At 36.3% G+C, this 27,579-nt stretch overlaps 6 protein-coding genes across 11 annotated transcripts in view; 1 reads left to right on the plus strand and 5 right to left on the minus strand.

Annotated features, from left to right (window-relative positions):
- Nucleotides 1-2,968: 2,968 nt before the first annotated feature.
- On the plus strand, nucleotides 2,969-4,877 carry LOC17898260 (pyridoxal phosphate homeostasis protein). The gene is made up of 7 exons (XM_006304082.2): nucleotides 2,969-3,236; nucleotides 3,340-3,406; nucleotides 3,624-3,670; nucleotides 3,959-4,046; nucleotides 4,158-4,291; nucleotides 4,383-4,481; nucleotides 4,581-4,877. Exons 1-7 carry the CDS (start codon nucleotides 3,021-3,023, stop codon nucleotides 4,653-4,655), a joined length of 726 nt encoding a protein of 241 aa, XP_006304144.1. The 5' UTR covers nucleotides 2,969-3,020; the 3' UTR covers nucleotides 4,656-4,877.
- A 259-nt stretch (nucleotides 4,878-5,136) lies between these two features.
- On the minus strand, nucleotides 5,137-7,670 carry LOC17898927. The gene is made up of 10 exons (XM_006305000.2): nucleotides 7,260-7,670; nucleotides 7,062-7,178; nucleotides 6,880-6,980; nucleotides 6,700-6,771; nucleotides 6,506-6,587; nucleotides 6,255-6,335; nucleotides 6,085-6,126; nucleotides 5,836-5,892; nucleotides 5,601-5,747; nucleotides 5,137-5,510 (listed from the first exon to the last, which is right to left on the minus strand). The coding sequence occupies exons 1-10, from the start codon at nucleotides 7,545-7,547 to the stop codon at nucleotides 5,343-5,345; spliced, it is 1,155 nt and encodes a 384-aa protein (XP_006305062.1). The 5' UTR covers nucleotides 7,548-7,670; the 3' UTR covers nucleotides 5,137-5,342.
- Nucleotides 7,671-8,105: 435 nt separating this feature from the next.
- LOC17896740 (lysine-specific demethylase JMJ25) lies at nucleotides 8,106-12,702 on the minus strand. Of its 2 annotated transcripts, XM_023777191.1 has the most exons (14): nucleotides 12,461-12,702; nucleotides 12,088-12,244; nucleotides 11,424-11,995; nucleotides 11,207-11,322; nucleotides 11,021-11,120; nucleotides 10,773-10,905; nucleotides 10,629-10,692; nucleotides 9,838-10,537; nucleotides 9,431-9,760; nucleotides 9,070-9,351; nucleotides 8,918-8,990; nucleotides 8,743-8,828; nucleotides 8,529-8,648; nucleotides 8,106-8,428 (listed from the first exon to the last, which is right to left on the minus strand). In XM_023777191.1, the coding sequence occupies exons 3-14, from the start codon at nucleotides 11,979-11,981 to the stop codon at nucleotides 8,354-8,356; spliced, it is 2,637 nt and encodes an 878-aa protein (XP_023632959.1). In that variant the 5' UTR covers nucleotides 11,982-11,995; nucleotides 12,088-12,244; nucleotides 12,461-12,702; the 3' UTR covers nucleotides 8,106-8,353. The 2 variants fall into 2 exon arrangements, with proteins under 2 accessions (XP_023632959.1, XP_006304678.1); XM_006304616.2 differs by lacking the exon at nucleotides 12,088-12,244.
- A 902-nt stretch (nucleotides 12,703-13,604) lies between these two features.
- On the minus strand, nucleotides 13,605-18,059 carry LOC17897098 (CSC1-like protein At1g11960). The gene is made up of 12 exons (XM_006306759.2): nucleotides 17,841-18,059; nucleotides 16,889-17,256; nucleotides 16,629-16,784; nucleotides 16,403-16,538; nucleotides 16,228-16,329; nucleotides 16,027-16,146; nucleotides 15,863-15,943; nucleotides 15,430-15,770; nucleotides 15,101-15,346; nucleotides 14,690-15,014; nucleotides 14,219-14,452; nucleotides 13,605-14,104 (listed from the first exon to the last, which is right to left on the minus strand). Exons 2-12 carry the CDS (start codon nucleotides 17,200-17,202, stop codon nucleotides 13,844-13,846), a joined length of 2,316 nt encoding a protein of 771 aa, XP_006306821.1. The 5' UTR covers nucleotides 17,203-17,256; nucleotides 17,841-18,059; the 3' UTR covers nucleotides 13,605-13,843.
- Nucleotides 18,060-18,732: 673 nt separating this feature from the next.
- The window catches only part of LOC17897228 (O-fucosyltransferase 2), an 11,310-nt gene continuing 2,463 nt past the window's right edge, over nucleotides 18,733-27,579 (minus strand). Inside the window, exons 2-11 of one of the 5 annotated variants that reach the window (XM_023790249.1) lie at nucleotides 21,253-21,666; nucleotides 21,040-21,132; nucleotides 20,835-20,928; nucleotides 20,687-20,748; nucleotides 20,520-20,608; nucleotides 20,285-20,405; nucleotides 20,041-20,184; nucleotides 19,605-19,960; nucleotides 19,270-19,510; nucleotides 18,733-19,148 (exon numbers count right to left, since the gene is read on the minus strand). In XM_023790249.1, coding sequence (XP_023646017.1) covers nucleotides 18,843-19,148; nucleotides 19,270-19,510; nucleotides 19,605-19,960; nucleotides 20,041-20,184; nucleotides 20,285-20,405; nucleotides 20,520-20,608; nucleotides 20,687-20,748; nucleotides 20,835-20,928; nucleotides 21,040-21,132; nucleotides 21,253-21,666 — 1,920 coding nt within the window. In that variant the 3' untranslated portion in view covers nucleotides 18,733-18,842. Of the gene's footprint in view, nucleotides 19,149-19,269; nucleotides 19,511-19,604; nucleotides 19,961-20,040; nucleotides 20,185-20,284; nucleotides 20,406-20,519; nucleotides 20,609-20,686; nucleotides 20,749-20,834; nucleotides 20,929-21,039; nucleotides 21,133-21,252; nucleotides 21,667-27,579 lie in introns of those variants that run through there. The other 4 variants (XM_023790250.1, XM_023790251.1, XM_023790253.1 and 1 more) reach the window with 4 other exon arrangements.
- On the minus strand, nucleotides 22,502-26,490 carry LOC17897353 (pyrophosphate--fructose 6-phosphate 1-phosphotransferase subunit beta 1). Its single transcript, XM_006307068.2, has 16 exons — nucleotides 26,189-26,490; nucleotides 25,774-25,932; nucleotides 25,554-25,675; nucleotides 25,286-25,339; nucleotides 25,086-25,192; nucleotides 24,838-24,943; nucleotides 24,594-24,657; nucleotides 24,390-24,478; nucleotides 24,046-24,177; nucleotides 23,778-23,948; nucleotides 23,569-23,684; nucleotides 23,342-23,453; nucleotides 23,134-23,218; nucleotides 23,009-23,053; nucleotides 22,856-22,924; nucleotides 22,502-22,769 (listed from the first exon to the last, which is right to left on the minus strand). Exons 1-16 carry the CDS (start codon nucleotides 26,385-26,387, stop codon nucleotides 22,696-22,698), a joined length of 1,704 nt encoding a protein of 567 aa, XP_006307130.1. The 5' UTR covers nucleotides 26,388-26,490; the 3' UTR covers nucleotides 22,502-22,695.

Consider the following 27,579-nt stretch of genomic DNA (forward strand, 5'->3'; position numbering starts at 1 on the left):
TGTATAATTTTCTAAAATTAGGCAGAACATAAGTCGAACATATGAAATTCATTTTCGCATTTGGGAATTGTATAGTTTAAATAATTATATCATTTACATATCTCCAAAATATATGTTATCATCTTTTTAATATCAACGATATTTTGGAGCCAATAATTTCAAGAGACAAGCTAGGGATTAAATATTTATTTAATAAAAATGAGGAAATATCTAGATATTTTATTGAAAGGATCAAACCATGAGATATATATATATCCAAGTGTTTATTATTATTATCTAGAGATAAAATAAAGAAATAATAATTTTAGCTAAAAGTTTAATCCAACTATTATTGTAACGTCTCGATCGAGCTCCGTTAGTGAATTTGATAACTTCCTGATCCTGACAACTCGATCAGTTCGTTTCAAAAGCTCAAAGGACTTATCTTTATCTACTAATTTTTTTTATAGAAAACCAATAACTATTTTGTTAATTAATTCAATTACAAACTATAATGTTTTCTGTTTTCATATAGAGAAATATCTAATATAGATAGAAAAAAACATATTAGATAAACATAGAAGTATGTAAATGTAGATATTTAGTAAGATATGTTTTCTAAAGTGCATATGGAACTCCACTATCCAAGTCATTCGTCTTTTTGTTGTACACACTTTCGCCTTTAGGTGCCATGTTTACGAAACTTCCTGTCTATTTTTTTTTCTCTCTCATTTTCTTGTCAAAAGGTTGAAACATTAACATAAACTACATCAATCATAAATATAATATGAAGCAAATAAATAGATTTAGAAGTAAACGAATACGGTGGGAAAATGGTATGCGTGGAATACAAGATTTGCGTAATATACGCTACATGAATCAACTTGTTCAAAGTTGAACAAAATCGGTTATGAGAGCACTCGAGAGTAGGCGTTGACACTTTAGACACTTGGTGTTATAATATAATTTCGATGAATAATATATATTCGTATCTAAGACAAGTACAAATGAGTCCCATTCAAGGACATTACTGCAATAGAAAGTTCGGACTGTGACATTGTAGCACAACTAAGTTAACCTAGAAATACATGAAAAAAGACAATGCATGGTTGAATTTTAGTGGTACATGTGTGACCCTTATCGTTCTTATCGAACCACTTTGTTTCATTTGCTCTCTATGTGATTGTAGTTTCTGTCTCAAAATATCTCATGACACTTATCTACAAATATTTACTGTTGTATCTAATAATAGCTGTAATACACGAAACGTAAGTCTCTTTATTCAAATTAAAGCCGTTATAAGAGCACTCGAGTACCAAGGGATTGACTCTTGGTCAGTTGCTCTTCCATGGATTAACTAGTTAAATTCAGTAACATATTTTAATTATAATTTTTTCTAATGAATTTTGTGAATGAATGTATATATATACGCGACCGAAGCTTAGAAATTTTAGCCACAGAAAAAATAATATTTAATATCCAAAATAATAATAATAAGAGTACCACAAAGAAAATGATACTATATGTTTGTAATATTTCAAAAACTCACAGAATTTATATATGTTAAACACCATTACGGCACATCAAGATAGTTTACATCGATGATTGTAATAGTAATTAATGTAACTAATATATACAAACTATAACATGAATCACAAAACGTTTGTTTTATTAGAAACTTCTCATGGTATATGTTATTTGGTTCCACATAGTGATGAAGTCTTCATTAAGATATTTAATAATAATTTCAGTATTGTATTCAAGATAACCATAATTGATTTTCTCTAAAATCTTTTTGAAAATGGGAAGTAATTTTTTTTGTTCTTACCATCATTTAATCAAAAGCTACAATAGTTTACATCAAAAACAATTTCAAAAAAATGCTTAAATAGTGAATGGAATGTACCGCCACAATAATACGCTAATAAATACAATGACCAAAAAATGTAAAATAGAAAATTAGGCACCTAGTGATCAGAAAAAAAATCTCTCTCATACAAAAGTAAACTTGAAAAAGGCCTTTCTCACATCTTCAGAGCCTCATGTGATCTACAACAATAACAAAAATTGATTAATAAAAAAATCCACTTTAAGAATTTGAAGAATTAACTAAAATTCTAACATGCATAATTTTGGCATGCTTAATTCGGGATAGTGAGATGTTGACATCCAATGTTTTCTTCATATGATCCAGAACGCCATCTTCAAAAATATCCCTATTCAGTCTTATAAGGTAACTCTTTTCAGGTCTTTCACACAGATACAATCACGCCATATTTGCAATAATTTCAATAGTGGAAGACTCTCCATAATTCATACTATAGTATAAATACTATTTTTATTTTTTGTACATTAAATCCAAACATGCATGTTAACATCATTTGAGTTTTAATTGAAATACAAATCGGCATGCGCTAAGATTATCTTCAATGGTGTTCCAGTTCCATTCAAATACATAAATTTCATTACATTCTAAGTAGCATTTGTGAATTTCATATTTATTTTTATTTGAACATTAATTTCATTTTATTCTACATACAATAATATTATATATATATATATACAGTATATTTTATAACTGATCAAATGTATTCGCTAATAATACTTAATAGTTTTAAATTTTCAACTATGTTAAATTAAATTTACTTAAATAATACATACCACCTACAATAAAAATATCACCAATCAATAATTCTAGTAAAATTAGGAAATCATATTTGTACAACTATTCTATACATCAAATTGCTATTTGTACCACAATTAGATCAAAATATAATATTTACTGCAAGTCAAGTTCAATAACTCGCATGTTATCAATCTGAGCCTTGATATTTCTCGTCAAAGACCACTTAACAAGATGTTATATCAAAACAAAATTCAGATTGTCAAAATTTTAATTGTGGCATAATGGTTAAGTTTTTCCTTCGAAATAATGATGTCCCGTGTTCGAACCCAGCTGTCCCCTTTTATTTCCTTTTTATCGATGAAGGATCTAGAACGACAAAGGGAAGCCCAACAACGAAGCGAACGTGGAATCTGCTATGTCGGCGGCGGCGATTGATGGCGTGTCGGCTTTGAGATCGGTGTTTCAGCGGGTAAACCAGGCGGCGGAGAAAGCGGGTCGTGGATCAGATGGGATACGGGTCGTAGCGGTGAGCAAGACGAAACCTGTTTCTGTGATTCGCCAAGTCTACGACGCTGGTCATAGATCTTTTGGAGAGAACTATGTGCAAGAGATCATTGAGAAGGCACCTCAGGTTCTCTGCTTGCGAAATTTCTACTAATCCTTGAAAAATTTGAACTTTTTTTTATTTGGTACTTATTGGATTGAAAGAGTCTGAATTTGATTTGAAATTGCAGCTTCCAGAAGATATAGAGTGGCATTTCATTGGGAATTTGCAGAGCAACAAAGTGAAGCCTTTGCTATGTAATTGATTTTGCCATTTCAAAGTTCTTTCATGCATCACTCTTTTTTCTATCCGACTTGACTTTTATATTGAGTTTCTTAATTGGGTGCAAAACTCCACACTTGAGTTCTGCAATTCGCTGATACTTAATCTCTGTTGAGTGTGATTCCGAGTTTTTATTTGAGTCTTTGGTATGTTCTGTTCTTAATTCTTTGATTTGGTTGCATGATTGATCAGCTGGAGTGCCTAACCTTGTGATGGTGGAAAGTGTTGATGATGAAAAGGTAAAAAATTATCTTTTCGTATATTGAAAAAGAAGAGGTTTGGTTTTGTAAATGTTCTATAGCTCTTTCGAGGTGTTGGATAACAAAAACATCAGGATCTTTGGGTAATAATACTGCAGACTGTGAAGTCTACCAAATATTTGTTGAACTTTTGTTGGTATTGAACTGTAAATGCTGATGTAATGACAAGTAAAGATGCATGGAGAGTTTGATTAGATCAAACACATAGTAATTTGAGGAATATGCTTGAGACAATACTGCTTTTCTCTAATTACATTGGCTTCATAGATTGCAAATATGCTTGATCGTGTGGTTGGAAACATCGGTAGAAAGCCCTTGAAGGTTTTGATCCAAGTGAATACCAGCGGTGAAGAGTGTAAGAACCTGAAAATCTGGATTTTTTTTCTTTAACATCCATCTCAAATGTTTTCCCACTTTCACCTTTCTTAATGATATCTTACATGATCATCTTAACTGAAACTTCCAGCTAAATTCGGCGTGGAACCCTCAGGATGCATAGGACTGGCGAAACACGTGAAGGAAGCTTGCTCGAATCTCGAGTTTTCTGGGTTAATGACAATAGGGATGGCCGATTACACGTCAACCCCAGAGAATTTCAAGGTTATATAATATGGTTTGGACCTAAAATGTTGTTTGGCAATATGATGGGACACTAGAAGGATCTCACTTTCGTTTCTTATTATATGTGTAGTTGCTTGCAAAATGCAGAAGTGAAGTGTGTAAGGAGCTCGGAATACCGGAGGAGCAGTGTGAGCTATCAATGGGGATGTCTGGTGACTTTGAGTTAGCCGTAAGTTGTTGTGATTGTTGATTCAAGATTTCAAGTGACAAAATTCTGAGATCAGCTCAAAATGATAAAGAGTTTTGGCTATGGTTTTGGGAGTTGCAGATTGAACTGGGAAGCACAAATGTGAGAATAGGGTCTACAATTTTTGGGGCGAGAGAGTATCCTTTGAAGAAATGAAGTAAACAACTGGGTGATGAGATCGATTTGAAGTTGTAACATCAAAACCAGTTTCGAGGAAGAACAAGAGCTGTGGGTTTTAAATTAAGGGTGGAATGATTTGTATACGCATTGTATTTGCTCTGCTTTTGCTTGTAACTACATTTCATAGATATAATAATAAAGACGTAAAGTAAACAACATCTTGTCCTTGCACGGATGAATAAAGTAAACATGCTACGATATTAGTGAGAAGTTGTTAGAAGGTTGTCACAAGATCGCATCGTAAACCAAAAGAAGTCACATTACTAATTAAGCTTTGAGAGCTCTGCTAACTACGATCGCAATATGTACTTCTTAGTATACCTAGGAAGGGGCAACACATAATCATTTTATCAGCTCAAAATGATAAAGAGATTTAGCTATGGTTATGGGAACTTTCAGATTGCTACCTTTTCTACCTTTCAGGCATATATACATATGAAACTTTAACACCCAAACAAGATTCCAAAGTAAGAAAATTCATGAAGAAGGATCTTAGTTTGTACTGAGCGTCATATATAAAATCAATTAAGTAATACTCATGAGAGATTTCTGTAATGTATCAATGCTATTCCCTACTTTATGTATACTCTCTGTTGCTTTACCTACATGATAGGTTTCCTTTCTCAGTTTGTACCCTAAAAATTTGCTTACACTGTTGCTGTGTTATAATAAGGTTCTGTTGGTTGATGATCCTACTAATCCTTCGCTCACAATGCGCATAGCAGCTTCATTCGTGAACTTCCTTGCAAAAAGAAAGCACGGGACTGGTTTTGAATCCGCCTTGCACCATTCAGTTCGAGATTCAGACTCGTAATAGACATGGTCTATTTTCTGTTCAAGAAAAGAACAAGAACGACAAATTACTCAAAAGATCCATTAGGTTGTGACTATGATCACCGGTAAAGAACAATTATATAGTACCTTTACTTCTTTAATTTCCTCAGGCCCAGAATTTTCAACTGTGAAAGTGACGGGATGCCAAGATTTGGCTTCATATTTTGTAGCCGAAACGTTCCATACAGTATATGTCACCGTTCTACGTTCCATTTCACTCTCTAGTCCTCGCATCTGAAAAGATCAGTTTCGAATACATTACCAACATGGAAATTTTTAGATGGAAACAAAATTGGGAGAGATTTTGATCAGATAGGATTACCGTAAGCAATGTTTGCACATAGTGTTCATCGGGGATGCAGTTGCGCCGGTTCTGTTTCTGAGTTCACATCAAACGTAAAAAAAATTCCACCATTTGATTAAGAAAGAAAGAGGTAAATCAATGAAGAGAAGTGTTCATAGACTACAGAATAGACAGTGCTGAGATTGTTTTGAAACCAACACTATGAATCAACATAATCGATTCAGGCTGCTATAAAATGAAAAATCCCAACTTCCAAGTATAACTTACAAGAAACAACCATGCCTCATTGGTACCTAAAGGTGGACATCTCTGCAATTAAAAGAGAATCATCATATAAATATCCTTGTTTCTTCAGCAAAAATAATAATCAAGATTGACATTATGACAACAAGAACTGAGGTTTTCCTTAATGGTGGAACTGGTTTCTACAAATTTACCTTGCAGAATTCCTTGAAAACCGGGAATACGATATCATCATTTACAATGACCTCTGCATGACTTCTGATCAAAGCTATCCACTGCAATAGATCAAACTAGGATGCAATTAAAAACTTTATGAACTTCAAAGAAACCTCTTGTCCCTCTGAACCTGATGCTTAAATATCCAGAAGACACTCAGGTTTCAAAATTGTTGGTAAGCAATCAAATTCAGGAATGTTGGTTTCATAAGCAAGGGCATTGAAGATACCTGGGATCCTTTCCGCCATTTCTCTTCAGGTATGACAGGAGACATTTTCACACTGTACCGTGTCTCTTTAGTATGAAGAAAACTGCAAATAGAAAGCAATAATTTTTGTATCATCATCATCATCATCTAAATAACTCCTCTTATACTAGACCAGTTATCAATCAGGCCATCATAAATTCAGACTTGCAATCTACCTATCCACAAAACTCCTCGGCGAAGAGATAAGATATCTGTATATATAGCCAAAGTCATATAATGGAGCACATCTGCAAAACAGAAAGAAGATCATTGGAAAGGGATATCAAATCAAGGAAATGTATGCAAAAAATGCAAAATTCAGCAAGCCATGAGTAATGCTGAAAGAAGCACCACACCTGTCAGAGAGAAGAACAAATCTTTGATTGGACTGATCCTCTAAAGCAGATGCAAGCAACAATCTTTCTGCTGCAATCATGCTTGATTCTCCCCATACTACCTATACCCACAAACACTCATCCTAAGTTGTAATTCATCCACTATATAATCCCTTAGGGAACAGTCCAAAACGAACACTCACCTTAATGCTATTGTTCAATTGGCGATTATAGAAATACTGAGATCGCGTAGTGTCTTCATTGAACACGAAACCAGGTAATGAATGTACATAAATTGAAAAATTCGCATGATCCACACCCTACACCAGAATCAGCAATTTTTATTCCAAATTTGAAAAAAATAAAATAAAGAGCTTAATTTTAAAAGAGTTGGGTTTGACCTTGAAGAATCTATCCCACATAAAATCAAGTGGGAGATCACGGCGAGCTAAGAAAAGGAAAGCGAGCTTGGGACGACGATCGCCGGAGTATTCACGGAGCAGAGTGTGAGATCTCGCAACGGAGAGCGGCGACGGCAATGTCGCGACGGAATGGTACTGTAGTTGAATCCTGAGGAGAGCGAGAAGACAAAGCGCGGCGGAGAAAGCGATAACGAGCTTCCATCCAAGCCAAACGAAGCCGCGACGTGACAATGGGGGCTGAATCTGCGGCTGCGGTTTCCTCGTCATTGTGATACCTCGGAGAAATCGCGATCAAACATTCGAGTCTCAAAAAAAGCTTCTTTAGGATTTTGTGAAGTCAACAGAAAAGTTGAGAAGAAAAGGAAACTTAATAACTGGAATTAAAACATTTTTGGATTTGAGAGAAGAGAAGAACTGAAGAAAGAAAGGTAGACGAAGATGGTAGTTAGACTTCTTCAAACGACGTCGTAAGCCACCTACATGTTTAAGTTAGGTGGGGTCTACTTTCATACAAAAACAATAATTTGTTGTCCGAAATTTAAATTCAACTATGAATATGTTATAAAATGGTATGTTTTTTTTTTGACAATTTGACTAAGAATATTAATTATTCAAATGTAGTTAATTATTTTCTTTCTAAATAAATACAGTTTTTTACTTTTATTCCTTTATTACAAATTAAACAATGGTGTCATCACCAAGTTCTCACAAGTCAAACAGAGTCCTTAGAAAGAGTCTAGGCCTACACATTATAAGATTTACAATATATGTCAACCTTTTTTCATTTGCTCACCAAATGGTGCTAGATACAAAACAATGCAAAAGAAGATTACACATCAAATTCATTCATCTGCCAAAAAAAAGGAATTAATGGCCTCCTCCAATTTCAAAAAGTTACATTAAAATTCCCATTTTTGAAAAAAAGGAATCATTGTTTTCAAGAGACACATGTCTCTTTTTTTACATATATATATTACACAACAGCAAAAGCCAACTACAAATAGCCATTGGCTTTACATTCCTACAAAATCTGCTGTCACTCCTACAACAACAACAAGGCAATATAGAAGTTTTTAGCTGAGATCTGCCAATAATGTCTCCACTTCTTTCAGTGCTTGTTCCACTGCGTATATCACCATCTTCTTTATCTGTTTTCACATGGCAAAGATTAAACAAAAAAAACGAAAGTTAGCAAAGTATCACCTCACTTACAGATTAAACAACAATCCTAAGTTAGCAAAGGATCACCTCAAGTTTGTCTTCTCTAGCTTTGTGGTTCTTTGGGAGCTGTCGGAACTCATCAGTCAAACGGAGACACTCATCGATGTTCTCTGGGGAAACAAAATCAACAGCTACCTTTGTACACGACTGTTTCAAATCCACATTTAAAATCATTTTATATATGCTAAGGGCAATGAGAAGAAGTTATAATTTATAAGACAAAAATCATTCAAACAATAACCTTAAGATTCCGAACTTGATGAGGACAACCAGCGGGAATAAACACTGCTTCTCCTAGCTTTTGCACAAATGTCCATGGCTCAATCCCTTATATTCATATAACACAAAAACATATGAAACATATGAATATAATAATGTGGGAAGTCACAGTTATTACAGTTACCAGTAAACCATACCAAATTCCGCCTTGAGTTTTCTTTTATGCTCCACGGTCAAGAAACAAGATTGGTCATGTATCGGATGATACACCTAACAAAAGAATCCTATCAGCCAAAATAGCCTCGAGACTCATGTAATGAAAACGTTTTGCAGATGTTTCTTTTCTTACCTTTGTCACAGGAGAGCAAAAAGTATGTCTGAATTCTTTGCAATGCTTCCTTAGATACTCTTCAAGCTTAGGAACATCTTCTCTTCTAAATATGTCCCAGAGTGCACCACCCGTATCATCATGATACCCATTCTCATAACTCACAATCTCTTTTCCCTCTGAACCATTTTGCTCCTGAAGCTCTTTCTCATTCTGTAGCTTGTGTTTCTGTTTCAGAGCTTCGATTGCAACCCGTTGCTCCTCAGTTAAGGTTACTTCAGCCGTATGCATCAGGATGTTCACCTACAAACAAGACACCGTTATATACTTGACAAACTACATTTTGTATTCATTAGTATTGTGTAAGAATTCTGGAACTTACTGCATCTGACATATCACAATGAAGCTTAGTGACTGAATCGCCTCTACCAAGCTCATCTGAAGTCCCATATGCAATGTAGGTTTTTGGACCAAGATCTGGTTTAAGAAGTCCTTCAGGAAGTTTTGCAGCAATGTTGAGAATTCCGGATCTAGGATCACTATATTCTTGGAATGGTAATGCGGAAATAAACTCATCGCAGTGACGAGGTAAAAGGTTTTCAAACTTGTCTGAAGGAGGCCAATCCTTCAGCTTCAGCATCTCAGGCCAGAAGTTAGCATATCTTCTCCCTTTGCTGTATCCTTCAAAGAAACATCGAGTATTGATCTTCACCTGAAATCATAAGAAACAAGATGAGCTATAGAACCTCTATCCCACCTCTAAAAACGTTATAAGAAATGAGTTTCTACCTCACAATTAGCTAAACAATCGATAGCTTTGACATCAGCCATATCAGTGCTAGTTGGTGAATCAACATTCTCACATAAAGCCCGCCACATCACCATTGGCTCCCAGCTTAAACCAGCTGTGTTGTTAAGAGCGTTTCGAACAATCACTGGTTCACCTTTGGACCAATGCTCTTGGAAATGTAGAAGCTCTTCTTGCTTCAGGACATCAAAAGAATCAGGAGAGTAGAGGTAATTGTCACTGGATCCGTCCCTTGAAGCTGCCTTCCTCTTCATACTCGCCTCCAAATCAGAAGAACATCCACAATATGACAATGTTGGATTGATAACATAAGAGGCTAAGAATGTCTCTGCCTTATGCTCCAAATCTGATATCAAAGTCACCGGTAGGATTCGCTTAAGCTCCAACACAGATTCACCGCAACCGCCTAGCTCTTTTAGCGCACATGGTATGTTTCCATTTTCATCAGCATTCCACTTAATGTATGTAGTTTTAGTTTCATCCTCAGAAACAGAAGAAGAGCTCGGTTCTGCATCTTCGCCATGTATATATCGGGTCCCTTTATTCTCGAATTGTAGATTGAATTCCGGGCGTTCTGAAAGCCATCCTCCACGGATCTCTTGGCAACAATTCAGACAAAGCTCATAAGAGCACTTTGTACAGCTTCGATGCAGGTCGACAATTGAGGTTGCACAGTGGTTACTACAGCAAAAGATGATAAGTCAGTAATATATGAAATAGATACAATGTCAATGTAACTCTTCAAACCAATGCAAAATCGGGTGATACTTACCAGAAGACGCGCTCTTCATTTGAGCATAGAGACTCGGATATATCAACTTGAGAAGGCACTACTCCTATATAGAACAAATCAATTTCATTTATCTTGTAGCAAGAAAAAAACCTCGTGTTAATAGTAGAGAAGATTGCTTTATACCTTGAATTTTTCCCTCGGATTCGATTTCTTGATCTTGTGCTTCGCATAGCTTTTTCAGGAAAGGAAGCATTGACACAATCAAGTATCGAAGATGATAAAATCTTTCGTAATTACTGAGCTTTCTCTTTGATGTCTGCAAGACAAACAGATACATTATGGGGACACACTCATGATTGTTCTTCACATTACTTCAAAAAGCAATCATATTCATTCTCAACATGAATCTTTTGGCAAGAATACAATCATACCTCGATTAATCCACTCGAATGCAAACATGAGCAGCAATTGCAAGTTCCACGGCAAAAGGGACATTTGTCTATGACATCATCCTTGGTCATATGGGGATACCTGTGACAGACCACAAGATTAGTTAAGGATACTAAAACATATAGCCAAAAGAAAGTTAGTAAAGAAACTTCAGGACAAAGACTAACCATTTCTTTATACATGGAAGACAATACAACCTCTCTTCACAAAAGGTACAAATGAAGAGATATCTTCTTTCCCCTTTAGAGCATTGATGGCAAATTGCAAGATCTCCCAAATCAGCCTGTGGAGAGAAGCAAAAAGAAACATGATTTCAGAAAAAAGTATTTGAGTAAAGTTTCATCGCATCATGTGTTCTTGTTGTGTATAAGAACAATTGTTTACCTTTAAGTTCCTTGTCATGATTCTGCAGTCACTAAAATTCTCGCTTTTCAGATGAAAATCCGGGAGTTCAGACTCAGAACGTGAACTAGAAGCGCTAACATCAATATCGTTTCCAGGAAACCAAACATCCCCACTGTCTGAATTCTTGCTCCTGCTGCGAGATGTTGGCTTGGTGAAAGAAACGAGTTGGAGTTCTTGTTCCCAGTTCTTGTCATCATCAACAACTTCTTCTTCTTCTTTAGCTCTCCTTTTGACAGAGCTCCTCTGCTTCTTCTCTACTTCCTCACATTTGCTTTCAACACCACCAATCCCATCTCGCTTCTTCTTTCTTGAAGGTTTAGCTTTAATCTCATCAGCTTTAGAGCGTTTCCGTCTTTTATTAGAGACTCGCTTCACACATTCCACGCTACTCTCTTCTTCTATGTCTGATGAGCCACTGCTAAGACTCGTCGCCACAAGCAGTTTCTTCTTCTCCGGCCAACAAGTTCCTTTTGAACCCTCCTTCCCACCCTTATGTTTAAGATTCACTCCATTAGCAGTTACTACAACACCTTCCATATCCTCAACTTCACCTGCCAAAAAAAAAAAACAATGTCAATACTCAAATTTCGCCAATCCTTATCAAAGAGGCACATTGTTGATACAATTGAGTAATTCAAACTACGATTTTAAGCGTCTTCCTAGAAACTTCCGGAACCGGGGACAGAGGTATTTAGCATTGAAATCCACCGGAAAAGGATTCTACACCGGAGTCTATAGTAATCTTAGGTCTCTCACACATTACGAAATGGATTATCAAATGAGTACACAGTTTCAGAACCCTAACAGTCACAGAAACAAAACAAAATAGAGAGATTAAGCCGAGTTCAGAGAACAGTCTGAACAAGGATAATAGGAAAAAACAAAACAGAACTTGACGAATCCGAAACAATACATAACTGATTGAAGACGAAAAGAAATGAGAATTTCAGACGAGAGAAACCAACAAATATATAGAATATCGGAAACAGGGACAGAGAGTAGAGTAGCATCATCACCTTTTTAACTGTTACAAAGGCTTCAAAAACAAGAGTAGACGATATTTTCAGATTGCTTTCCCGGTGGAGGAGAACCACTCCTAGAGATTCATCTTCTCAATTCAGTTGACATAAACGAAAGGCGCTCAAATATCAAAATAATTTCATGAACACGAGAAGAAAGATATGTTCGAAAATGTTTATGAGTTATTAAAAAAAGAAAAAAACAAAAGAAAGAAAGAGAGGAGAGAAGAAAAATGTAACAGTCAAAGAAGAAGCTATTTAAGAGGCGCTTCTAAAGTTAGTAGTACCCTAGTGACTGACTGACTGATTCATTCGTACGTCCGGTGGAACCACGCGCGCGCGTGCGTCTCTATTTTTATGAACCGAAGAGACCGCCGATTCGCTCTCCGTCACATCCACCGAAGCTTTTTGTAAATTAAATAAAAAAACAATTTATTACTAAATCCCTCGTCTTTACTTTATCACTACAAAAAGAAAGCAATTATTCTTTTCACCCATAATTACGCATCGAAATACACAATAATATGGATACAATCTTCTTATGCGTAAATGCAGATTATGATTACAGACCAATTTCATTATCAGACGTTTAAAAATCTTTTGAGTTTCTCTATTTTTGTAAATAATACGCAGATTTGTCAGTATATTTTGAAAATTAAGAAATATATCTCTAATTGATATTTTTGGTCAACAAATTGACAAAATTGTAACTTTTATTTTCTTTTTAAGTAGATATGTACAACTCACCATTACTTTATTTTGCATTTACTATTATGGTGGTCAATTTTTTTTTATTGTTAGCATTTAAGGAGATATACTATAACATTTTTTGCTAAAAATACTACAATAAAGTGTTGACTTATCCTTTTTTGACAACAAAGTGTTGACTTATCCAAAGAATTCAACTTTCTTTTAACTTCTCTCATATTTTTTTGACAACAAAACGGTACTCGATCCGTATATATCAAAAAGAAAAAAAAAAAAAAAAAAAAAAAAAAAAAACCACGCATAGATTTGGGACTGTGGGAGTAGTTAATATACGAAAAAGGGAAACTGATTTGGAAGCTGTTCCGTATCGAGTAATTGACAGATGTTTGATTTTTCTATGGTTGAATCGTTTGAGCAATTATAAGAAGAGAGATTCCTTAGACCTTGGCACTGATTTTTGTTTTTCCTCAACAATTGTTGTCACAATGGGATTTCAAACATGTAAACAAATTCTAAAAAATATTCTCATAATATACAAATATCTGACTACGTAAGAAAAGAACCAAAAAAAAACTAATAACAACTAAATTTCCCAACATGTTTGTTTACATCTGTTTTTTTCTTCTATATACTGTATTCCCCCGGTTAAAGTGTATCAATGGGTCTCTTCTATCATTTTGACGGTGGTGACCACGAAGAACCACGGCTAGCATGGCTAGGCGCCGGAGTATTTTTCCGGGACTGACGTTTGGTTGGCACAGTAACACAGTCTTCATCCGAATCCTCTGCGCGATAACTCGATATCTCATCAAACCGACTATCCTCAAAGTGGTCGTCTCTGAAAACCGGATGAATATATGCTTTCTGAAGATATGGTTTCAGATTAAAGTAGGGATCTCTAGCTTTTTCCAATGTATCTTTGACCATAGCTTCCTGTAAACCAGGCCATTGGATATATATCGTAAACATACAATCAAATAGAGTTTCTTTTAACTGATGACCAAACCTTGGCTTGAGTAATAATAGTGAGAGACTTTTGCTACTAACCTTCAAGGGGTGTCGGAGGAATGCTGGTTCATAGCGGCCTTTGCAGAACCGGTGAAAGAAAAATGTGAGGATCGGTAAGACGAGGAGGAAAGGCGTGGACTGAGCGGCTCCTTTAGTGCTCATTAGTCCCATCAAAAGGACTTGCGAGATCATCAATGCTGATATTATACGTCCATGAACATCTGGCCAGAACCTAGCCCCGCTTTCATATTCCTGATTGTACACATTTATGATCTGCCAAAACGCTTAATCAGCAAAACAAGAAAGTTCAACAAGTAGACAAGTATCTGTATGATTCTGTTAAGCTCTCTTGATAACCAAAAGATCAAAAACCAACATTTTTAAACACCTTATCCGGGTTTGGTTGATACAACCAAGGAAAATCTTAGGTTCAAACAAAACTTGGAAATCTTGACTATGGAAAATAATCTTGAAGATGTTATAAGAAGAAACAGAGTTAGGTTTGCTAACCTGATGACGAAATACCAGGTAGGCCAATGCGAAGAAGATAATAATAAATGGGAGTAGAACCGGAGTCACAGGGGCATAGACAAGACCAAGTAGGAAGTAGAGTTGAATCCGAGGCTCTGTCGCATGATAATTGATCTGTCCCGGGTTCATTGCGTCTTCTCTATCCTTTTCTGTTTTCACCAAGAAGAAGTTCTTTATATGGAAAAAGATCAGAGGTTTCAGCCTCAGTATCTCCCCTGCAATACCCGCCCAACCGTCCACCATTATATATGTGATAAAAAATGTTGCTTTTATCGGTATCGCTACTCCAACTGTCCTAGGAATCCTATAACAAATGACAAGTGCAAACAATACATAAGCTCGACGACATACAGTTCTAATAGAGACAGGGACAAAGAAATAGGAACTTACTGATTTGCAGATTGTTTGAGGAAAGAATCAAGCTGTTCAAATGCAGAGCCGGTAATTATGCTTCCGAGGAAAACATTGACGAGGTTAAAGACATAATACCGAGCAGCTGCTCTTCTCTCTAACGATGATAACGATACAAACCCTTCAAACTTCGACATTACCATCAAAATGCTTGGCAGAAATATTAGAAAGAGCTTTAACACAATACCCGGTAGGAAACCTTGGATAACCGATTTAACAAGCTTCCTGCAAAACATAGCATATTTAAACATCTAGACAAAAAATGTAGAGAGACAGACAGACAGACAGAGTCACAGAGGGAAACATACTTATCAATGATGGATTTGAGGAAAGGAGCGGATTTCTCGATGCCTTCGATGCTTGCTAGGGATTGAACAAAGGCTATCGGAATCATGAAGAAGAAAGTGAGGAAGAAGAATGCAATGTGCATTATAAGTCTTCTAACTGTTAAAGAGACATAAGGTATGGCGAGGTTCGACCAAAACACTTCTCGTGCCTCGGGAGCCCATTCAGTTAACCATTCAGTCGGATCGCTTGACTGTTGAGTCTGTGCACAAACCGCAGCACCCCATCGTGTTTTAAATGAGACAAAAGCTGCTGGCATTATACTCGAGTCATCTTTCTTTACTTTCTTCCTCTCCTCTAATATCTAATCAAGAAACCAAAAAGATAAGTCATGTTTGATTATTTCGAACGGAGAAAGGTGTTGTTGCAAGAAATGAGAAGACAAACGATACTCACTTGCTCATTTAATTTCTCGATTTCAGCTATATAATGATCGATTGCGTCAACATTTTTCCCCCATAGCCCGAGAAAACCCGTCTAGTTTCCAAAAGAAGACAACATAAGACAGATTAGAGACAAGAGAAGCTTCTTTAAGTTTGTGTCTAAGACCACTCAGTTACCTTTATCCTTGGCCTTTGTTCCTGATTTCTTGTATACTTCAATTGGTAATAGTCAAGCCAATTCTGCGTGCTCTTCTTCTGCTCTACTAGTGCTTCCAAATCGTTTGCATTATACACAACCTGGACAAATCAAGTTGTAGGATTTAAACACAACCACGGAAAAAAGACCGATCCTTTCTAAGCGATGAATGAGCAAATAACCTGATGTGTAAGATAATGGTCCGGATGGTTAACTAGGAAGAAATGTTCCACACTCTCACTAATGGACTCGTCTGCATCCGCTGGTACGTTCCTAACCAAAACCTGTAAAAGCAAACAGGGTCAGTCCAAGGTTATAACATCAGGAAACAAAACTGATCATAGATAATAGCTTTACCGTGAACTGATCAGGGCGACGTTGCTCGTTCTGGAGAAATGCCAAACGCATAGCAGCTACTTTCTCATACTCTTTCATTAGAACATAGCAAGTCCAGAATGTAAAGGCGTAAGCCATCACCAGGTGAGTCCAAAACCTTCAAAAAAACACAAACTTTTTTAAGACACAGGTGGAAGAATAAAAACATATATGAGATTTTTTTTTTTTTTTTGGATGATTTGCAAACCTGTCTGATCCACGTTGGATATTCGAGATCGATAACTTATCAATATCACTAGATGTTACATTACGAAGCTTTGCTAGTTGCAGACCATCACTAGTCCAATTGACAGGTACAAGAATCGACCAAGCAAGTAAAGCTACAGGGACAAAGATCTTAAGCCTGAAACAAAAAAAAAAAAACAGAGAAACAACAATAAGTCTTAAAGATGAAACCATGCTAAAGCAACAATCTTTCACAAGCAAAATTACAAAAAAAATGAGTACCCTGTCAAGTAAATCCTCAAGTAGACCGCAGAATCCAATCCAGCATGGTCAATAAGCTCGGGCTCGGGCATCTTAAGAGCGGCGGGCATCCAGTTCAAGAACCGTAGGTAGGAGCCTAAGTCCACATTGACAAACTTGCTGACAAGAGCACCTGAATGCAAAGGGCTGCTTCTAATACCTTTGAGATACCATTTAGGAAAATAAACCCTGTCGTTGAAAGGTTGAATCCTCAAGATTGCAAATGCCAAAAGGAAGATGATGGCTGTGAGTATGTTGATACTTGCTGCTACTCCAATATCTTCTAGTGTTGCCATCTCTCTTTAGCTCAAAATCTAATAATCCCCTTTCAAAATCAAAAGCTTCGTTACCTGCAAAAATCGATTCAAACAAACCCTTTTGTAATCACAAAAAAATTGCTTTCACTTACAAAATAGATTCATCCCTAAATTCATTCAAATGGCGTGTTGTGAAATTTTTTAAGCAGGAAGAAGTAATTAATATGGAGATTAATATATCTAAAGATTTATTAAAAAAAAAATCTTTCTGAGAAAGGAAATAGATATGGAGGAATTGGAAAGAGGACATATTCACAGCATTTCTAAAAAGATAGAACATATATAATCTCTCTACATTTTAACATCATCAGTCAATAATAAAAAAAATGACATAAGAGTTCAAAGAGTAAATTAAAACTTTTAATTGAGAAACTAGTACATTTAAGAAGTGATTTGAATCAAAATCTCTAAAGAGAAACCCAAAACCCAGAAAATTGTGTGTGTTTTATTAATTTTCGGGAGTTAACGTCTCTTTCCGACAACAAAATACACTTTTCCTAAAAATTCTGTATAAGCAATCTAAACTATAAGTTAACTCCAATAGCACCAAATGGAAGGAGAAAAATGTAAAAGAAAAAAACTAAAAAAACCAAATTAAACAAGTAAAGGATACATACCTTTGGATTTGTCACTCTTATTAACAGCAGCTTGAGAAATGTAACCACCAACTCTTCAGAGATCGGAGAAGATCGACCTTATTCTTTGCACACAAACAAAAAGGGTAAGAAAAATAGAGGCGTTGTGTCGTTTCTTTAGCTGTTGTAAAACGCTGAATAAACACGGAATAAGGAATGGTATATAAAGTGAGGACGAGGAAGATGAAGAACCTTTTTCTTTTTTTTCTTTTTTTTTTCGATTTTTGTTTCTTGTTGTTGAGCATTTGGGTGTATTAATATATATAGAAAAGGTGATGTTGGTGCGCGTATAGTCAGAGTCTCTGGCTCTGTCTTCAAAGTTAATTTCGTCATTGTAAAGTTTTAAGAAAATAATCCAGTAGATTTGTAAGTAATTAATTGTCAATTAATTAATTAATGCATGGTTTATTAGATTTGATCACGAAATCAGCTAAGCTGCCACGTGGGGGCGGCAACGGTTGTATTACTGTACTTGCCACGTGTGTTTCCCTATAGAACGAGAGAACTTGTTGATAACCTCACGCGCCGAACTTTGAGCTTGACCACACGTTCCAATAAAACATCAGATGTATACAAGTTACTGTCGTTTGAAGTCTGTGGAAGCGGGGAATGCTGAAACGACAGCGTTTTAGCCGCAAGAGAAGAAGGTGTTGTTGTGATGTGTGATTATGAACACTTGACCAACCATAAATCTTAAACCTAGTATTCTTCTATTTCAAACTCAGTTTAAGTGGTAAAACTTAAACCTAGTATTCTTCTATTTCTTGATAATATCTTAAAATACAACTCAACTCGAACGTTTTAATTCAAATACAAGATGATACAAAAAATGGATAAAATGGGTTAAATCATCAAAAAAAAAAAAAGACCGAAATTGTTGATCGGTTACTTTTAAAAGTTGAAAAGTTTTTAACCATCTCAATAAACGGAATGGCAAAAAAACCATTAAATTTTATTTTTAGTACAATCATGATGAATCATGGATCATGCATGGCACATACATTCTTTACATCTTGGGTAACGGTAAACGCTACGTCCAGTAGGTCTAGCAGACACATGTTTTGTTTGTCTAATCGCTTTTCTTACTCTTTGCTCAAACACGTTCCACTCTATCGTACTGTTCCTCATCAGTATGTCCGAAAGTCTCCGTTTGTTCGGTCTTATCGTCGGCATTTTCCCGCCTCCGTAATATATCCGATATCCCGATACTAGAGACGACAACTGACTCCCTGGATCCGTCATCGCAAACGCGTCTGCCGCAGCACAAGCTATGAAATCTAAAGCCGCTAGCTACACCAAACGTAAACAAAACATAATAATCTCTAACCGGTTTGAAACCTTTGTTGAGGTCTTAAGCGGAACAAATTAGTAAAGCTAAAGGGAAAAGTTTCGTTTTTTTTCTTGTGTTAACCTGAGATGAAAAGTTCTTGAATGGTTGTAGCTCGGATTGTGTTAGTAACTTCTCTTTGGTGACTAGGTTCGGGTATAAGCTCGTTAACACGGCTAACCGTTTTGATCCTCCATATATATTTGCGCCAGCTACAAAGACTCGGGTTTCACGGTTGAAGCCGAGAGCAGCGAGCATAAGCACCGCTTCTTCGGGTGTTAACGGACAAAGTCCTTCCGTCCTCAAAACATCAGCAGATGGGAACCTTGATTACAAAAGAATCCGAAACAGAGTAATTTAGGTTTAGCATCGGAAACAAGTAAGAGAGGAAGCTTGGGTCTGAAGTAAGAGGAACAAACTTTTTTTTTTTGGTTAGAGTTAAGAGAGAAGGGAAGTGTTTTTGGCGATAAGAATCCAACTCTTTCTGTTCTGTTTTGCCTCCTCCAAAATAACATAGAGAGTGAGCCACCATGTCGATTTCAAACCGTAGATGGAGAGCAAGGTACTTAGAAGAGGAAGTCGCCTCATGCTGCACTAGTGGAGGATTAGATTCATTTCCCAAGATTAAGGAAGCGAATTTAGGACCAAGGAGATGCTGATCAAGTGGTGCAACGTAAGATCTGCTGTCTCGTAGTCTCCTCATCAGCAAAGCCGCAGTTTCTTGTATTCTTGGGACAAAGTGTAGCGCGTGAAAGTTACATCTGCACCGAAGCCTCTACTACCAAAAAAGTTTAGCACAAAGAAGCTAGCTAATTAGAGATAGAAATGCAGAGGACTCAAGAATTATATATCTACCTGTAACTCAGACGGAATTGGATCAAAGGCTAAACGATTTCCGAATCCAACAAAGTGGACTACTCCGTTCTTGACTAGTATAGGGAGAGTATGTTGCATATAGAAGTCTGGTTTGGCTTCCTTCATCACTTCTGAATCTGTCACCTTAAGAGATAAAAGTGACAAAACATAAAACAAACAAACAAACAAAAAAAAAGAGAAAGAAAGATGAGACTCGTCTACATCAAGATTTGGGAAAACTCACGACACTGCCGATTGCTTCAAGATCCAAAGATTGAAGGTTTTTTGGTAGTTCCTTTACTATCCGAATATCAGGTGACAAATACTTTATAAAATGTTCCACTTGGTAGATATCTCCAAAATGACTATGAAGTAGCAAAGTTCAATAAATCCGTTACAAATGTAAAAACAATTCTTCTGTATGATTTGAAAACGGTAAGACAGTGTGAGACAGAGGACGGAGAGCTTACAATAGTTACCTTGCATCTGTCCAAACGTCACTTAACATGAACTTGGGAATGACGAGAGACGCATTGAGCAATCGGGCTACAACAACAATGTTACATACCTGTGAAGACATCCAATGGTTGTAATCTACTAGAGAAATTTTAAAGATAAATTGTAGGACAAGGAGAAGAAAACTTACAGCAACTCTTTGTTGATTAATCCCTCCGTTTGCAGTTACCATTATATATCCATTTTTGCCATCTATAAAATCAGGTAAAGTAAAACTCCATAGGAAACAAGCTTCAACCCAATGTTAAAGAGAGATAAAAAAGGACTAAAAGAGAGACCGTCAGGGGTCCAAGAACGTTGATCAGCGCAAGGCTTCCATGCCGAGGCTTGTTCCCTTGGCTCCTGCCATAACTCTTTTGGCTCAAGTTTGTTCTGATCAAAATCGAACACCATTTCCATGCAAATTAGAAATCGATCGAAGTAGCAAAACAGTGTTACGGAGAAAGGAAGATAAGATTGGTTTTTGAAGAATACATGATTTACCTCTGCCAAAGCATGAGCAGCCAAACTCAACATCCTACCATATGTTCCATTATATTTCCTCTTTGTTTTTTCAAACTTCTTACGTTCTTCATTCTGATTCACACACCAAAGAAAAGTTAGATAAAAAAAACTTTAAGTACAGGAAAAAAAAGCACAATGTGAAAAGAGTGTAACACAAGAAACGTAAGTAATTAAAGGAAACAAGTCATTGACCTGTGAAAAAACTAGTTTTGAGTTCCGGTTAGGGTTCTTAGAGAGTCCTCTTCGGAGCCAGACACGACCTTCGTGAAGGCGAGAGAGCATGAACCAATTAACGAGACAAAAGAAACCCAAAATCGCGATAACGCCTATGGCTGTTTTAGCCGTTCTTCTCTCGGAACAAGCGGAACAAGCTCGTATTCTCTTCCTCTTCCCTCGCTTTATCGATTGTTTTGGATTCAGGTCGCCGGCTAATGTAGAGATCCGGGTCGGGCCTAGACGCGCACCACCGTAGACGTAAAGATCACGTGACTCGGGTCTCTCTTCGTCGTCCAGTCTCTCTTGTCCCATGATCAACGAAAGACTCCTTTTCTTTGTATCCCTCCCCCTCTCTGTGTCCGAATCGACAAAAGGGGAGAGAGAGAGAGACTAAACTAAAGGATGTAAGAAATTGCCATAAATAAGTAAGCGAAAGATTTGCCGAATCTAACGATGATAGTGAGAGTATTTTCTTCGTTCGAAACATCGAACATCATTAACGTTTGATCTTAGTTTAATTTTCGACCCATATATATATGCATGCACGTTAAATTATCACGTTTTCTGAATACAGTTTTAAGCTATATGAACATTGAACAGAAAATATACTATACCCTTTGGTATTTTTTCTGAAATTAAATCTTGAATTTCTAAATCACAACTACTTTGATTATTTATCACCAACAAAAAGTAAATAATACAACTACATCATGCAAGATGCAACCGGAAAAAAAAAAAAATCGACTAGCAAGGCTAGGTAATGGAATCTATAAACTTTTTTACTATATACACAAAGTAAAGTCATATGTGATATTTCGCTTTCGAATTAGCAAATCTAGTAGAATACAACCCATTAACAAACCAATCTACCAGTAGAGAGTTATTTAAAATTAATCAATTATGGGACCATGATGTATCTTTAGAACCTACCATGCATTTGGTATATCTTTTAATGGGCTTAAAGAAGAGTTGGCTATATATCACATCTATATTTTAGAAATTTAGACTCCATCTTTAGAACTTAAAGTAAATTTAGAAGCCTGATCTTGATGTATCATCTTTAAAGCCTATCATCATTAGCTATGCTTAAACAAAACTTGGGGTTTACCGTTTACAATACATTTCGATTCAACAATATAGTTAAAATCTCCGAAGCCATCATTTGTTGATCCATAGCTTAAATTTTTTCGAATAGAACCACGAAGAATTTTGAATTGGTCACTCAGATTTAAGAACTTTGTATTAAATTTAGACTATGTCTTCCATATTATAATTATCTTATATATTGAAGAAAAGCAAGAGAGAAATAAACACAACCGAAACGGTACGGGTACGTAGGTAACAAATATAGAAAGAGACCAAATGTGAAATTCTAGGGAAAACAGAAAAGCAAGGGAATGGTTGCTGATCAAGAGAAGACTATTGAGCCCCGAGCTCGAGAAGTAGCGTGTGGCTGAGAGCATCTGAACCTGGTCCTGTGAATTGGATCGGACCTGCAATAATATTTCCACAGAGGGTACACTAAGAATCCAAAGACAACACGTGTTTTGCTTTAAGACAAAACAAAACTGCAACGAACCTGGGCTGATGTATCGGTTCTTCAATGCCCATTCCTCACGCAGCGATGCAAATTTCTTAAAAGGTGCACCTGCGGATTCCAAAAAGTCACTTAGCAAGACCATTAAACCGCAGGGACAAAAACTATAAAAAGAGAAGGGAATCGAAGGGTCACCTTCAAGTTCCACCATTGCTTTCTTGATCACAGGCTTGAACTTACCTACAAGTTGATATTCAACACAGATTGTTTAATATCCATATTTCAAATCTGAGTAGACTCTTATTGATTTATTTTCTTACCGTGTCTCCTCTCGACATCCATCAAGGCAGTGAGAGCAGTCCCACCTACAGTCCAGTCTTCCACAGGAGCAGCCAAGTTCCCAACCTGCGCCAATAAAGTACTAATCTCAATTTAAGCATAAACTAGTTAACCAAAAGGCAGTTTCGATCAACAGATACATGAGAAACAGAGAAAAACTGATTCGAATGGAAATAGTGGAGTACAAACCGAAGAAATCAGTCCCGTTTTCCCACTGTTGAGGAGTACTCCAGCGCCATAACCAAGTGCATAACAGTATGTAGCATCAAAGTTTGTAGGCAAGCCGCATCTTCCTTCATACCTGTTTCAAATCAATAAATTGAGTTTGTTTCCCTCACATAGATAGATAAGTTATGTATTATGCAGCCATATATAGGAACTTAGTTCACTGAAAGAAAAAAAACGAGAGAAAGTACCCGAAGAAATGAGACTGTCCCATAAAATTTCCCTTGTATGCACCAGCTTGCTTTCTTTTCTCCAATTCAGTTTCAACCATTTGAATAAGCATCTTCTCAGTCTCAATCTTGGCCACCTATCAAGATGTACGAAAAATATCTATAAATAATCTATGAGATATGAAGCTAGTGGAAATTTAATATGAGGTGACAAGACTATTATCAATTACCTGGACATTTCCATGTGGGTCTCTCTCAAGCATCAGCTGCTCCTGAATCGCTGCAGGTAGAAGATCAAACAGCTTCAAGGATTGCTCTGTGAGCTTCTTCTTCCACAGCCCATCTTCATCAACAACCTCATTTGCCAAAATCTCATTCAGTTCTGCGATCAGCTCTTGGACCTAAGAAGTCATAAATTACAGAACACATCAGATAAGAACACAATCATATTAATAGGCTTGAAAGTGGTATATTCTAATATCAGACACAAAAACACACCTCGGGGATAAAATCGATCAGGCCTTCTGGAATCAGTATGACACCATAGTTGAAACCAAGTTCAGCACGTTTGCAGATAACATCTACCATGTAGTCCGTCACATTCTTCAAAGTCTGCTTCTGGGCGGACACCTGCAAAAGAGTTTTTCCAGATCAAAGCTAAGTAAATGTAGACTGATTGCTACTGAGACTTGTGTGAGGTCTCTCTGAAACATTAATTCCGATATTAATATAGATTATTGGCTTCAAGGAAGTGTCGTCAAAATGAATCTGATATGCAGTTTAATTTTAACATCAATAAGACTCAAATATTTAGGGCATTTTGAAGTCAAACAAGAGTGTACCTCTTCTCCAATAATTGTTATGTTAGGGTGAGTTTGTAAAGCACACTCAAGTGTAATGTGGGAAGCAGCACGACCCATAAGTCGTACAACTGCAATGAAAATGTGATACGACATTGTAAGCATCAGTAACAAATAGGGCTTGTCAGAAATAAAGCAACTATAAGAATTATGCAACTATAAGAATTTCTGTTAACCATTACTTACAATGATAGTACTTTCCAGTTGACCTTGCATCAATCATGACATTTCCAATCATTTCAGAGTAGATCTGCATAAGCAATAAAATGTTTCAATAGGCTTCTTTTTCAAACTATTCTTCTGGTAGAACAAACAAACAATTAGATTCTTGACAAGGAATAAAATCAAAAGCACACAATTAGTTATGTAACAATTAGTATAGGGAAAGCAAGGAAAGTCCAGATAAAAACTGATCCAAACGGTATCTCACCTTGCAAGCTGTATCAAACCCAAAACTAGTAGGAACCTCTTTACATTTCAAATCACCATCAATGGTCTTGGGGCAACCAATGACTCGGGTTTTCAAGTTCTTACTCCTAATAATACAAGTAAAAAGCAAGTCAAAATGCTGAATCAATAAAGCATTAAAGATTCTGTTCACATGAATCTTCAAGACCAACAACTTTGGACTAGGATAAATAAACAGACATGAAACAAATATGACTCTGCCAGTATTACCTGAAGTTTTCAGCAAGGAGGCAAGCATTGGTGTTGGAGTCATCTCCACCGATAACCACCAATCCATCCAAATCTAGCTTCTTTGCTGTTTCTTCAGCTTGTTTAAACTGCACATGTGAGCCATTTATAATTACTCACTGCATGGAATAGAGACTTTGGAAGCAGTAACAATTCTTTTTAAACCACGAAAAATATTCAACCTGATCAGGTGTTTCAATCTTGTCTCTTCCACTGCAGATCATGTCAAAACCACCCTGTTGAGACCAAAAGAGAATTATAACCACATCGACATAAAAAGACAAGCATATCCAACCAAAAGGACTTATGCTCCACTAAATGTGGATCATCATAGTGTAAATGATGATTGCTTTGACTTAAAGTGAATTAAAAATGATGCTGTAAGTTCTAACATCCCAAATCAATCACAAAGCTCGTGAGAAGGATCTATAAAGTAAACAAGCCAAGTACCTGGTTTCTGTACGGGTGAATATATTCAGCATTCAACTCAACATATTTGCATTTCATGATACCAGCTGGACCACCCTTGAAGCCGTAAAATGTGCTTCCTTTGGCACGCTCTTGCAAGTAATCTAAGAGCGGAAACAAAATTACAAATCAGGACAATGTCAGCTAGAATTCGACGAAAATCATCATTACACACACAAAATTATGTCTTTGAAACCCTTACCAAACAGTCCAGAAATGACATTGTGCCCACCAGGTGCCTGACCACCGGACAAGACAACACCGATCTTCAATTTCTGTGCAGAAGAAGGTGCACTCTGATCTGGGACCACTGCTACAGATGGCTGGCCATATAGACCCGGAAACAACTTCGCTATCTCATCTGCAGTCATATCAAAGCAACTCTAAATCCTCCAGAACACTCTAATAAGTCTATAAACCACAGATCTGTAAGAAATTTCTCAGACTCCTCTTGAGCCATTGCATAATCATAAGCCATTAAGTTTCACCAAAATCATACAGTTAATCAATTCTCTCACCAAACTAACAAGATCTAGATCAAGCAAACGACACACAAATCGAAAAAAAAAAAATCATCAGATCAGACTGATAAAATAATTCAATCTCCGATCTCTCACCTGGATTCCCGGCTGCGGTACTAGCGGGACCTTCGACGATTTTGAAAGCTCCTTTAAGTACAGAAGGCAAAGGGAGAGCGTTGTTAATACGGCTTGATTGAACTTCGCTGTAAACCGAAGCACGTCCTTTCGCCGGAGCATTATCCGGAGAGCCGACGGCGGCGGTGAGATCTCGGGATACGGCAAGAGCAGGGGCCATTGCTGTGGGGTTTCTATCGTTTTTCACCTAACTCACTTTGTATTGTTTCGAACCTAAACTTTAACTTCCCTCCTTTCCTTCACTTCAGCGTCAATGGAGTTCACTTCGAGGTCTCCGCATTGGGGTTGGTGTGAATTTATACTCTGACTCAAGGGTATAACGGTCAATTCAAAAATCATTCTACTCATTCTACAAGGCAAAGGGTATTTTAGGGATATATCGTTAGCGGCATGTTTTACTATGTTCATATCTTAAGGCCCAATAAATTATATGGGCTTTTCAGCCTTAATATTTATATCTTATTTCAATGTTTTGCAATTTCAGAATTAAATGCATACTCAATTACTCATACCGCATGATTCATTTCATACGACGAGCACACACATGCGTAGACACGCAAACACAATTAACCAAGAACGATGTATTTTATTTGTTTACGAAATCATCATAGAATATGAATGTGATTTCATTAGCTTATATAAAAGCAGTAACAGTTGACATTGATCGTCGATTAATGTGTTTCCTCCTAAAAAGGATTCAATCAGCTCTAAATGCACTTTTCTCTGTAGAAATTTCTTAACCACATTTACCACCTTTTGACTTTGTTGGTTAACTTCTTTCTTTTTATAAATAAAAGAAAAATATACGAATGTGTGTAATGTTTGATATGGATCTCTCCATATTCAAAGAAAATAAGTAATGTTAATATATAAGAGCAACATTATAGGTAGTATGTTAATTAGGGTATCTTACATTAATTTAGTATTAAATTTGAAAAAGTAGAATTTAGGAGTTTTAATTTTGTTTTTAGTTTTGAGAAGTGTTTATAGGTAGGATCTTAAGTTGGGTATCTTAGAAAAAAATTATTTTTTAAAAAATTAAATAAATTTATAATTTGTAATTTAAGAAAATCTTATAATTATTGCAAATTTAGAATTTGATACATACAAAAGAGATAAATTATAAGATAGAAATTATAACATAAAGTACAGTAAAAATTTAAACTTGATTGCGAGAAAATTTAGAGTGCTCGATCAAATCGTTCTTCAATTGTTCATGCTTAGCTCGATCTCGAAGTCGAGTTCTAGCGGCCATCAGATTGACGAGATTTGAAGGCATATATTTGGTTTCAGTTCTTTGGGAAAAGTGTGTATTAAGATTTAAGATACAACAATTATATAAAATAAATAAA

Source organism: Capsella rubella, unplaced genomic scaffold (assembly GCF_000375325.1).
Source record: "Capsella rubella cultivar Monte Gargano unplaced genomic scaffold, Caprub1_0 scaffold_1, whole genome shotgun sequence".
NCBI classification, from domain to species: Eukaryota; Viridiplantae; Streptophyta; class Magnoliopsida; order Brassicales; family Brassicaceae; genus Capsella; species Capsella rubella.